The sequence below is a fragment of the Solanum pennellii genome, chromosome 9 (assembly GCF_001406875.1).
Source record: "Solanum pennellii chromosome 9, SPENNV200".
Taxonomy (NCBI): domain Eukaryota; kingdom Viridiplantae; phylum Streptophyta; class Magnoliopsida; order Solanales; family Solanaceae; genus Solanum; species Solanum pennellii.
The window spans coordinates 75,456,524-75,469,888 of record NC_028645.1 but is presented as its reverse complement, the minus strand read 5'-3'; the positions used below and the strand labels follow the sequence as shown (position 1 = coordinate 75,469,888).

Sequence of the window (13,365 nt, the reverse complement as noted above, 5' to 3'; positions counted from 1 at the left end):
TAATCCAATTGATAGTGAAAATGTTCGAAAATAATTGTGTTATACTTAAGTCATTTGAACACATTGGAAAACAAATGAGACGAACACGGTTTGTCTTCATTTCTTCAATCAAAATAATTACAATTCAAATACAATTTAAGGTATTTACAATAAAAAAAACGATCAAAATCAACCAACAATATTTAAAACGAACAAATTATGGGTGGTTCAATAATTCAATAGGAAAATAACATAGTTGAGATACCTGAGAGAAAAAACTCAACAAATTTAGGAATCTGTTTATGAGTTCGGCCTTTTAAAAAAATTGAAAATTTCGTATGCAAATGTTCGATCAAAGTTAAATTGTTTTGACTTTCGAAAAATGAAAAGTGTCACATAAAATAAGAAAAAAAAAGTATTTCAAAGAGCAGATTCACCCCTACAATATTGAATTTCACTCCTCTATAGATACGGTACGGTAGATATCGAATCTTATATCAAAATTAAATTTTTTAAAAAATTATGAAATTCTCTATATCTTTTTTTTTTTAAAAATACATATTCAATTTGATATATAATATTTATGAAAAAAATATTGAAATACTGAATATTGTAAGCAAGTATATATGTTTAGTTATATATGTAATATTTGCAAATATATAAAATAGTGATTAGTTATTTAGATCTTGAATTTTTGACTTGGTTTAGATGTTCTTGTTGGGTAAATGATTAATTGAAAGAATTGTTTGTCAGACTTTAGTTTGAATACTTTTACATGTGTAAAATATTACTATATTAGTATGATATAATTAAAATGTTTCTTGAAAAATCAAAGTCATAGTTCTTTATTATACAAATGTATATAAATTGGAATTGATCAAATTATGATAATCGATTCACTGTACCATAAAATATGAAAATCAAACCTTAAAATATCAAAACTATATCAAATTAATTTGATATAGTAATAATATAATATTTTTGAAATTAAGAATCAAAATTACTGAACCAAACATTTCAATTCTAGATTCTATATGCAAAGGTTGGTATATATATACATTATTTAGAGGAGATTGATGATAAAAGAATTATGGTAAGATAGTGTAGCAGTAATTGCTACGAAGTAATTGATTGATAACATAGACAATATCAATCATATAAAACTTTGAATCTAATGTATGAAATTGGACTTTGACAAAATAAATCAAATACATTTATTCGAAGTAGGCGTATATGTGAAAAATAAAAGGTACAAATTAAAGACATCATATAAATTAGCTAACCATGCAATCCATCCAACTTTTACAAAGTGGTGTCTTTTGAGATAATTGTTTAATAAATTATTTTTAAAAAATTTCTCTTGCAACGTATGAAAACTACCATCTAAAAATAATTTCTAAGCAAACTTAAAAGTTACAATTTTAGATTATGATGTAAAATTTTGTACATATTAGACGACAATCTAATATTCATCAATTTCAAGTGCTATATTTGCCCAACTTTTTTGAAATATGGACAGAATCTCAATGATACCTTAAAAAAGGGATATTTTGTGTAAGGGAAATTTTCACATATAGCCACTTAAAAATAGTTTAGTTACTCTCCGTAGCTATAATTTGATAATTACAATTCGTAGCTACGTGTTATATGGAGGAAAGATGCGAGCGAGACTGGGAGAGAGAGGAGAGAGGAGAGAGAGAGGGAAAAGAGAGGGAGAAAGGTGAATTGTATATGTATATCGGTTAGATAATTGTATATTATACATTTGTATTTGTATATATGGCAAACGAGAGAGGGAGAGGTAGGAGAGAGGTGAGCGAGTTTGGGAGAGGGAGGAGAGAGGTGAGCGAGAGAGGACAGAGAGTGAGAGAGAGGTGAATTATATATGTCTATAATTGTATATTATACATATGCATTTGTATATAGGGCAAGTGAGATTGGAGAGGGAGGAGAGAGGCGAGCGAGAGAGGGCAAAGAGTGGGAGAGAGGTGAATTGTTCATGTATATAATTCTATATTATACATACACATTTGTATATAGGGCAAGCGAGATTGGGAGAGGGAGGAGAGAGGCGAGCGAGAGAGGGAAGAGAGTGAGAGAGAGGTGAATTGTATATGTATATAGGTTAAACAATTGTATATTATACACGTGTATTTGTATATTCTGGCGAATTATGCATATACAAACATGACTAACTATACAAACTCGAAATTATAGCAAATTATAGCTATGATGAGTAATTAAATAGTATAAGTTTGCTTTGTTGCGTAATTTTCTCTTTGTGTAATGATGCCCAAATCAAGTTAGTTACCAACCCACTATGAATTGGGATAATTGTATAGAATGACAAACTAATAATATAAAATAAATATAGTAGCTACCGTTTGATTTATTTGTGTTCCATAGCAAACTGTTTGTCAGTCCCTCTCTCCCTCATATTCTCGCTCGCCACTCTCCCTCTATCGCTCGCTTCCTTCGCTCGCGTCTCTCGCTTTATACAATAGAATTGTATAAATCGTGTTTCTAATTGTATAAAGCGAGAGAAAATTGTATATACACATGCAAATACATATATCTCCGTCCTATACACTTGTAATTATACAATAAAAGTACTTCTCTGCTCAAGTCTCTTTTGTCTTTCTCTCTTTCTCGTTTTATACAAATTCAAATTGTATATAATTTATATCTTTCTTGTTTTATACAATTCGATTCAATTGTATATTCCCTGTCCAAGTCTCTTTTGTTTCTCCCTTTCTCGTTTTATACAAATTCAAATTGTATATAATCGTCCTATACACTTATAATTATACAATTCGTTTTATATACTTCGTTTTATACAATTCTCTGCCCAAGTTTCTTTCTCTTTCTCGTTTTATACAATTCGCTTCAATTGTATATGTATAACGAATTATACATATATATGTTTGTTATGGAGTGCAATTATGCAAATCTTGCTATAGCATACAAATATAAATTTTATGTTTGCTATATGTGAAAGTTGTCTATGACTTTGACCAAAGCCCAAGTAGCCAAACGTATTGTGGCCCAACGATACGAGAGCCCAAATGTAGTCCTCATAAATTCTAATGGGCCTGCCAGTTTAAGGCCTTCATCAGGACACGCGAACAAGGAACGTGTGTGTGGCACGCAGAACATTCATAGTGAGACTTCCGATTTCTCCCTTTCCTCCCCAAAATCTCCATTTTCTCCGACCACCGTCTGCTCGGAGCAATCGCCGGAGACTAAAAATGTTCGGTCGACTCGCTGCCCAACGTCTGAACGAGATCCGAACGTCCATCCGCCGAACTACTCAGGTCTAATCCTCGTTTCTGTATTTTCCATTTCACTTTGATAGATTGGTTCTTCCTTCCTCTTAGTCTAAATCTATTATATTTTTTCTGTTTTACAGGCATCGCGATCTTTTTCCACTGCACTCAACTATGTGAGTTGTTATCTAATTGTATATTCGGAGTTCTGAGTTTAGATTCGAAATTTGAGTATTCGATTGCGTGTTTATGTTTTTATTTGTTTGGAATTTTATTATACGCAGCACATTGATACACCGGACAACAAACCGGACCTTCCTTGGGAGTTTAATAATGCAAACAAGGAAAAGGTTAGCAATGCTTATTATCCTCCAGAATACTTAAGAGCTAATTCTTTGTCATATCACTTGCAACATTTTTTTAGAATTTACATCAAAAGTTTGAATCTTTGCTATTGCTATTCTGTTTTTCTTTCAATTTGTGTGTGGAAATTGAGAGCTCTTGTTACCAGGATTTATGACATCTACTTTACTAAATGTTTCAAACTTTTTTGAATCAGAATATGATTTCTTTGTATGTTTTGATGAAAATGTATTCTGCTGTAATCTATAACTGTACTATTATCTGTGTAAGCTATTTAGGTGCCTATCTAGGCTTTGAATATCTGAACTTGGTGAAAAAGAGCATAAAGATTATCTTGGCTGACTCAAGTTTTGAGCTTGTCTGCGAAATGAATAACAGCCGTTGAAATGATCTACCTTACACCATAAATTCAAGCTACATCTGTATGAGAAGATTGTCTAAATGAGCATTCAAACTTAGTTTCTCTATTGAAAATGAATGGGAGAAAAGTTATTTTCTTAAAAGAACCTAATGATCAAGTCGCTCCTGCATATCCAACCTAAAGAGAAGGCTGGAGAAGGAATAAAATGTGGAGAGACAAATCACAAATAAAAGGAAAATACTTTCAAAGATAGTAGGGTGATTAATGTTGTTATTCAAGGCCACATACATTCCCTGTTTGTTGCTTGGGCCTATTTTCATCATGTTATTCAGTAGCGCTGCTGATGCATTGACTCCAAAATTGCAAAAGTCAGAAACATCTTCTTCTATAGCATTCTTCAGCAGAGGTCATAACTTAATTTTTAGAATTTACTAAACAAAGAAAAGTATTATACGAAACTTCCTGCATCATAGCGATTTTTGAAATGGATTTTGAATGTTGATTAGCTTCAATAATCCAATTTTAGAGGATTACCATAGTAGTGTACTTACACTGAATCCATGCATCTCTTTAATTGGTAGTTCTTCCGTTAATAATTTTATCGTCTATCTTTCCTACTTAATCCTCCCATGCAATGTGCAGGTGAAAGAAATACTGTCTTTCTACCCATCCAACTATAAACAATCTGCAGTGATTCCTTTGTTGGATCTTGCACAGCAGCAAAATGGAGGGTGGCTACCTGTTTCGGCGATGAATGCAGTATGTTGACACTGTTCAGATTGATTCTTACTATTTGCATTATTATAAAGTTTGTCCTGGTGATCAGCATTATTAACGGTTACCACTTGAATTTTGAAATTATTTGGTGCACTTCTTTACAATTAATCAGCATTTGGTTGCTAGAACCAATTCAGCTTTAGTTGTTGCCATAATTATATTTGTGTTATTTGGCATGTGTACTAACTTGATTTTTGTATTACCATTACCCCTGTTTCCTTTATATACCCTCAAAGTAAGCACACTGCAAGTTGCCGTTTTCTAATTAGGGGTTATTTGTTCTATGATTTTTCTGCCTATGTCAAACTGGTATTCAAAAGCACCTAACCTAGTCTTCTAAATGCTTAAGGTGGCTAAGGTTGTTGAAGTTGCGCCAATTCGTGTATATGAGGTTGCAACTTTCTACACGATGTTCAACAGGACAAAAGTGAGTAGTTTGTCTTGACCTTTGGCTTGTGCAAGTGCAGGAAATTTAGAACCCATCTTTACTTAACATAGCTTACTCAGTTTCTTGTCCCTTTAGGTTGGAAAATATCACCTTTTGGTTTGTGGCACAACACCTTGTATGATCCGTGGTTCAAGAGGTATCGAAGAAGCTATACTGAAGCACCTGGGAGTAAAGCGCAATGGTCAGTGTTCTGTGGAGGTCTTTCCAATTATTTTGTTAGCCTTTTTAATAGTCCTAATAATCCTTCTTGATGAAAAAATAAATAAAATAGCCTTAATAATTCTATAGTTGAAACATGTTCTTATTCTGGTTCATGACTTAATTCATGTATGCAGAAGTAACCAAGGATGGCTTATTTTCTGTTGGTGAGATGGAATGCATGGTGAGTCATTTTTCATACATCTTATTGATATTGACCTTGATTCTATTTGGTGGCCTTGAAAGCATGTCCTACATGACAGCTTTTGTGAACTATTTTAGGCTCATTTGCTTTCCAAACCTAAGATCTGATGTTGAGATTGGTGCTTGTTATGCTCAACTGTTATGCAATGAATCACATGACCATGATTGTGTGTTGTGACTGATAGTAACTAACTTAAGTAGTAGAAATTGGCTAATCTTTAGTGTTGGATGGCTGGAACTTTGGTTGATTGTATCTTGTAAGGAAAATCTACTAAGACACTAGAGATATTCTCAGTTTGCGGCCTTGGTTATAGGTTTTTTGATGATTAATGTATCTTGTAGATTCGTTATGCATATGAACTCTTAATTGCGACCAAGCCCGCTTTAGTGACATTTTGAAAGAAATCTTGATATTACAAGGATTAAGTGTTCGAAACCCAGTTGTCTAGGAATCTAAGGCATTATCAACTGGTCATGATTATGTTCATCTGACACACATTCCATGGGCTCAACGAAAAGGATCTTCAAGTAGCCCTTGTCCAAGTTTTGAATTGATTCCCAGGGATACCCCAGTTATATCAGAAGGAAAGGGTGGTCTACTGGAAACACTAAGATAGATGATGTCGTAATAAGCCAATTTCTACAACTTTTCCTCTCTAGTGCTCAAGTTCATGTGCAGAGGCTGAGCCAATATTTCAGTTTTATTGTTTCTGGATTATAGAATGACAACGATTTAGTGCTAATAATTTGGTTGTAAATTTAATATATGTACATTTAATGATTTTTCTTAGCACAAAACCAGTGTTTGAACAGAAGCTATTGTGTTAGGCTGAATTTGTATATTGACTTCTGCCTCCACTCCTGTTCATGTGCATGCATGTGTCCTCATTGGTCAAAGCTCAAGTGGTCCCGAAAAGTGTTTTGACATGTTAAAGGTGAACTGAAGTGAGACCCTGTAATGTTCTGATGTTTGTGATGCTAAATGAAGATCTAATATAACTTTTTTTCTGATAAGTTCAACTTTTATTAATAAAAGCACCAAGCTGGTACAGGAATTACCACAAGCAACATAAACACCCACCGAACAAACTATCGGGTAACCCCTCCGAACAAACTAATTATGTCCTTAAACTGGTCCATATTTTCAATCATGTTACCATTACACCTAAAATATAAATTGAGTAAACAAGAATCTTGTTTGTTGAAGTATACATCCTCTCTGCCTCAAAGCAAAGCCTTGGTTCCTTTCCAATCATATAGTCTAGAAGATACAGGTTGGGATCGTTCTCCAAATCTGCCTCTTGTTTCTAGGCATCCATTGACTTTGCTTGGACTCCGTTAAACTCTTGATCTTCAGAGGCATTATTTATGAAACACCAATCAGTCAAAAAAGCTCCTAGCATTCCCTGGAGGATCTGCAGTTTAGGAACAAATGTTCCATTGATTCCAAATCTTCTTCACATAGATAGCATCTGCTACTTAGAGCATAACTCCTCTTCTGCAAGTTATTCTGAGTTAAACAAGCCTCCCAGGTGACAATCAAGCAAAACAGACTGTTCCCAACCTGATTTCTCTGCATCCCTTCGTCCCACATCCATGGTTGTTAGGTTACTTCACTTGTGTACTAGGCATATTACCCTTGGTCTATAAGGGTATGTTGGACTCTTGTCTGGTTTGGCAGGCAGGAATATATCCAGTTACCTGCATAATTTATCAATGCATGGTGGAAACTGGCATCCTGACAACCTGATATGGCAGCCCACATAAATCTGTTATGAATTAGAACTCCAAACATATATAGTAAGACCTCTATATAACAACCGCAAGCTTTCTTTGGAACTCTTTATGTTGCATTTTACCACTCTGTAACAGTAACAACCATCATTACAGCGGTACTCTTTGTGAAATTACCCCTCTATAAAAGGCCTTAGTCATATCTATGTACTTACTCCTTTGTCCCAATATATTTGATGCAATTTTTGCTCAAGTATGCTCCAAAAAGGAGTGATGATTTATATATTTAGAATCCATTTAACTTTGAACTTTTTAATTTAATTTTACCCCTAATTAGATGACTTAGTTCATAAGTTTTGAAAGTCGGTCTTTCTTAAACTCCATGCCCAAGCAAAGTGCATCCCATAAAGTAGGATATACGAAGTATTATTTATAATCATAACAACACAGTCTATTTTTTTTTGGGAGACATAACGTAAATAAATTTTGTAAGTTTCAATGAGGAATTTGGAACGTCAAAAGCTCTTACGAACTTGAAACATGAGATTCGATCAAACCTGGAAGCATTTAATTTTCAAATAGTTTTAAATTATGTGCGTTTTCTAGTCATTTTACGCTGAATTAGTTATGAATTTATTAATATTTTAGTAGTCTCTAAAATTTTTCATTATTGACATATAAATATCTTTTAAAATTTTAATCTAAAATTAATTTTTTCTTATAACATAAAAAATTGAAAAAGTGATGCTTCTTTTGATAATTTGTAAGATTGTTTCTTCAGCATGAAGGGCATGCTGGCCACCTCGAAAAGTTTGTAGCTATTACAAGTCTGCTATCAAGTCCACCATTTGATCTATATCTATTATACACAATTGTTTACACCAAAAACGTAGAGATACGATGCATTCCTTTTGACTTCCTGAATGGAACTGGACCTATCTACAGAATATCTACCATGTCTTTCTAACCACACTGACAACCATATCCATGCTGGGACTAATCTCCAAAATCTCTTCTGACTCTTACTTCCATCCCTCCTGATCCAACAACCCAATAGATCTGAGGTGTGCTCTGGCATGATCCAACTACATCCTGTAATGTTGAGGAATAGGTTTGACAATTGGGTAGTGAAGTTGCTATATAAGAAGAGGTGCTTGTTTGTCTTCCCTGTAGTGTTACACAAAAACCATCGAGGAACTAATTGTCTCCCTTTCTTCTGCAAGACTTCTTGAGTTAAACATGCTCTCTTAATCACTAGCCAAGTGAAACATTTATCTTGGTAGGGATGATACTTTTCCAGAAATAATTCCACTGGTAAGAAGTTCCCCCTCCAGCCAACTGCATACCTCTCTTATATGCACTGATTACTGAGAAATTTCGATCTTTTTTGTGCTTCCACAAGACCCTATCTGCATTTGTTGTGGCAATGTCATTTCCTTCTAACTTCTCCAGTAGCGAGAACCTCCCAATCATTTAGCATTCTTCTAAAGGAGATGTCTCAACCCTGAACTGACCAACAATCTCTTCCTCTACTCTCAGTATCTCTACAGATTTGGAAAATGTTTTAAATATTTCCTGTCTATAACAACCAAATTAGATCCAAAGGCCAATTAATGGGCGTGTAATAGGCAAAAAAAGGTTCAAACAAATGAGGTTGTCATAACTTATAAAGAGGTTTGGCTGTAATAGTGTGCATGGACACATGTACAAGCACAGCCTTATATGGAGGATACACAATTTATCCACCTTTACCTAAAGTAAAGTGACAAAAGGTTTCAGATTCTGGGGCAAATGTATTCTTTTTTTAATCTGCAAACCTATCAACTTGTCGAGGAACTTCTTTTTCCTCATGGCCCTTTTGATGGTTTGGTCCTTGTCTAATTGGGGCCTCTAAGGGCTTGAACTCATCGATTGCTGAGGATGCCTCCCTTGGTTGGATGGTTTTTAGATACATGAGAAGAGAAAGATGTGATAGGCAGGGAACTATTCTAAGTCAGAGAACTCATCTTTACTGTTATCAGACAGTTTTCTCAAACCATATTCTCCTATTTATGTTAGTCATAGTGAAATTTGACTAGATATTATGATAACTAAAAATATTCTAGGGCCACCGGGGCACAGTTCGGAACTCTTTGGATAATCTAAATTGGTGCTGAAAAATAACCAACTTGTTAACTTAAATACTGCTAGGATTTTGTTTGTGGTGGCAGTGTTTGAAAGTCCCTAATCTACGTGCATTGTCGCCAATGCATTGAGGTCTGTTCAGTGCAGTGTTATCAAAGGCGAAAAGTGCAAAAAAGCTCTAAGGTATGTGAGGGCTTTAAGCGCAAAGCGTAAATAAAACGTGGGCTTTAATGAAAAAAGGCGCAAAGGGAGAAAAGAATATAAATATATATGTTTAGTCATAGACTAATAATTATAAACATGGATGACAAATAAATGTCCAAATAAATTGAAATTTTTTTTATGATAAAGTATATCAATTATTTAGTGTCACTTTTTCATACGAGGCTCATTGGTAAGGCAAACACCCTTAGAACCTTGATGACGACACTGAAGCGCACATAAAGCGAGGCGAAGCACTCAACACGCTTTGAGCCTCGCTTCAGGGTTTAAGCGCGCTTAAAGCGCGCCTTTGATAACACTGGTTAAGTGGACCTTGTTTAGACCTAAATTGGGCATCTGAAGGGGGCCACTTACTATTAATTGGGAATTCTGGAGAAGTCGTGAAAATCATAAGGATATATGACACACCAATGAAAAAGCAGGGTGGGAAAGACAAGATTATGTCTTTGCTTCTATCTTTTGCTGACTCTCAGTTTAAAAGCCTATTTTTTCACTAGCTTCCTAACCAACCTTGTAAAGGCATAAGATATGATTCTGGAGTTGAAACAGTGGAACCTACTGTTAATGACAAGTTACGGTTATCCATCAGAAGAAAATTTTCAATAGAGTTATTTTCAATATGCTTAAAAAATAGTAGTGTTGTTTAAACTACTGCAACATTCTTCTTTCCATGCATTGGAAGCTCTTCAGCAAGGAACCATTGATTAGGTCATTAGCTACTCATATTTGTTCAGAATGTTGAACACCATTCAAGTCGTTGCTTATTTGATAGATAAGTGCTTTTATATCATACCTCATTTTGGTGACAGGGTTGCTGTGTAAATGCCCCAATGATGACGGTGGCTGACTATTCCAATGGATCTGAAGGATATACTTACAATTATTATGTGAGTTGATACGTTATTCCTGTTTTGATCACTTCTTGTTCAATCTTATAGTAATAAGTTTAAGTATTTGGAGCTCAATTGGTCTTCCCTTCCTTTCTGCAGGAGGATCTCACTCCAAAGAAAGCTGTAGAGATTGTTGAGGCATTCAGGAAAGGTGAAAAACCACCGGTAAGATGACTATAAGTTGCATAGACTAATTTTATCATGCATAATGACATCAATGCGTTGTTGATTGTCATGCTTTTTTATGTTTCAGCGCGGCACTCAGAACCCAGGTCGTATCAATTGTGGACCAGAAGGAGGAAATACTACATTATTAGGTGAGCCTAAGGCTCCTCCTTGTCGGGATCTAGATGCTGCTGAATAAATTTCTTGTTGTTCAGTTTTTTAATAATGCAAAACAATGGATGGAGAGACGCATCCGATATCATATGCAGTAACTTACCTACTGCATTGATGATATTTAAAGATTGTTTTCTGTCTGTCAGTATAATTACAGGTAAAACTGATTCTTGTTTGTTTTATCGGTTCAACTCTTACCGGATCCAGTGAAAGTCCTTTGTTTTGGGTCAGGATGTCATGTTTTGCCTAGAATTGGTTTAGTACAGAATGGTTAGTTTACAATTAGGAAGTTTTTGATTTAAGAAGTCAATAGCTTTTCCAATCAGTACACTCTAATGCTCAAGTGTACTGGGAGGGAGAAATGGCATTGAGTTCGGTGTTTTGGATGTGAAAAGAGATTTTCTACTGAATAAATAAACTCCAACTGGCATTCAAAGCTTCTTGTGACAATGTTAGATTTACTTTTCTTGTTTCATAGTGACACTGGAAAATTGGAGTCGAAGTTGCTATTTTGAGTTTTTAATAAGCTCATTTGAGACATTAATGGCTCCTAATCAAGAAAATTCAGTTCCAAAAATGAGTATTTTATAAACAATTAATCCAGGTCCATATATTTTAATGAGCCATCAACGTTTCAATCCCCTTCAAAGTCGTTGATTGTTGAAATTTGAGTCTAGTGATTGAGAGTCCAAGTCAAATTACTATCATCAGATAGGACCAACCCAAAAATATTATCCAAGTTATTATTATGGTAACGCAAGAAAATACAATGTAGTATAATTTATATTAATGGGAAACAGCTTTCCGTCAGAGTTTCCTTTTTCATTCTCTCTCCAATTATGCATCTCAATAATTACTCAGGAGAAAATTTAGAGAATTAAGTCAAACCACTTTCACAATCCAACCACACACGCTTTCAAAAAAAAAAAAAATACAAAAACAAAAAGAAAGACTTAAAAGTTTGAGAATTTTTTTTTAGACTTAGGTTGATTGGTTCGGAATAAATTATTCCAAAGTTTAATTAATTGAAGATAAGATAAATCCTCTCATCTACTCTATATCTAATTACTAAGTTACAAATAGTGAGATTAATAATTTCAAAATTGCTTAATATCTTCAATCAAACGTAAAATAAAATAATCCTATATTTTATTTCTAAAATTATTATACCTTGCATCAAACGACTCCGAAAATCTTATGTAATTTATTAGAATTTATTTTGGAACAACTCAAATACTTAGCTACTTCCTTCAACAAAAGAACAAAAATTTCTTGTTAAATTTTGATCTCTTATAAAGCTACTATTGTTACCACTAGCACTGAAATAGATTATTAGTTAATGTACCAGTCTTAAAGGGCCCCAATTTCCACTAGCAAAACATAGGGCCCCCACCCATAAGTGCTTCTACATCCACCACTATATTATCCTAGTCCCACCATTCATTTTCTTCCTTTCACACTTAACATGAAGAGAAGTTTGACAATTTCTCTTTACTAAATAGAATATATCAACGACAACATACTCAGTATAATTAAGACAAATCTATTTCCATTAGACACTCAGTTCAAGTAAAACATATAAAAAAATCAAGTATCGAAGAACAAAACTACTCAAATACATCAATGATAGAAAATGGTTTACTTTATACATAAACATTAAAAAAAAACACTGTTTTTCAACAAAAAGCTAAATATTACTTAAATAGATGAAAGTAGGAACCATCCACTGCAAGAAAATTCTTTCAAGGTCATTAGCATGTTATGTCACCTTTTTCTATAAGGGTGTCATCTATGAAGGAGGATTTGTTTCTGGCTTAACAAGACTTGATGTATCTGGTGGTTGAGAGTGATAAATTGCTGATGCAAGAGAAATAGGCATTATACATAGTGCTTTAGACTGAAGAAATTGCATTGCAGCACCAACATTTTCTTCCATAAGTTTAGCCACTTGCCTTTCTGTGCCATCACTTGACCACTTTTCCCAAGCTGGTTGGTTATTATTTCCACCTTCACTGCTCTCTTCCTAAATAAGACAAAACCACAAAGATAAGAAATTAATAAGGTGGACAAATCTTCCAGAAAAGAAGTCTAATACGCTTATTATAATTAAAAAAAAGTACCTCTACTGATGATATTGGAATGTCTGTAACAAGTGGTGCTACTGCACCAGCTCCTCCTAACCTACTCATGCTCAACACCTGTAGTGTCAAATATAATTTTTAACTTAGAAAAGTACCAAAATGGTTCAATAATGCAAGGAAAAAAGTATTGATTCAAAAGGAGGAGAAAATCTAGTGCTATACCCTCAAAAGAGGAAAGGTAACTTTTCCATGATGTGAGTGGGAGATCCTTTATGGCATTTCTCATTTACACTATTCAATTCTTTTTCATGTTCAAATTATTTGAGCGGTTTCCACCCAGCAAAACTTCCTTTGAACACGAATATCCGGGGGGGGGGGG

The 13,365-nt window shown here is 34.2% G+C and overlaps 2 protein-coding genes across 2 annotated transcripts in view; one reads left to right on the top strand and one right to left on the bottom strand.

Moving 5' to 3' along the window:
* Positions 1 to 3,098: 3,098 nt before the first annotated feature.
* LOC107031588 (NADH dehydrogenase [ubiquinone] flavoprotein 2, mitochondrial) lies at positions 3,099 to 11,345 on the top strand. The gene is made up of 10 exons (XM_015233016.2): positions 3,099 to 3,293; positions 3,389 to 3,421; positions 3,530 to 3,595; positions 4,612 to 4,728; positions 5,096 to 5,173; positions 5,270 to 5,375; positions 5,530 to 5,576; positions 10,486 to 10,563; positions 10,666 to 10,731; positions 10,820 to 11,345. Exons 1-10 carry the CDS (start codon positions 3,228 to 3,230, stop codon positions 10,928 to 10,930), a joined length of 768 nt encoding a protein of 255 aa, XP_015088502.1. The 5' UTR covers positions 3,099 to 3,227; the 3' UTR covers positions 10,931 to 11,345.
* Positions 11,346 to 12,497: 1,152 nt separating this feature from the next.
* The window catches only part of LOC107031814 (transcription factor UNE12), a 4,870-nt gene continuing 4,002 nt past the window's right edge, over positions 12,498 to 13,365 (bottom strand). Inside the window, exons 5-6 of the mRNA XM_015233291.2 lie at positions 13,026 to 13,103; positions 12,498 to 12,928 (exon numbers count right to left, since the gene is read on the bottom strand). Coding sequence (XP_015088777.1) covers positions 12,695 to 12,928; positions 13,026 to 13,103 — 312 coding nt within the window. The 3' untranslated portion in view covers positions 12,498 to 12,694. The remainder of the gene's footprint in view (positions 12,929 to 13,025; positions 13,104 to 13,365) is intronic.

Coding starts and splice junctions, on each gene's coding strand:
- LOC107031588 (XM_015233016.2), top strand. CDS start 3,228: ATGTTCGGTCGACTCGCTGCCCAACGTCTGAACGAGATCCGAACGTCC. Junction 5,376..5,529: donor CCTGGGAGTAAAGCGCAATG/GTCAGTGTTCTG, acceptor TCATGTATGCAG/AAGTAACCAAGGATGGCTTA. Junction 10,564..10,665: donor GATATACTTACAATTATTAT/GTGAGTTGATAC, acceptor TCCTTTCTGCAG/GAGGATCTCACTCCAAAGAA.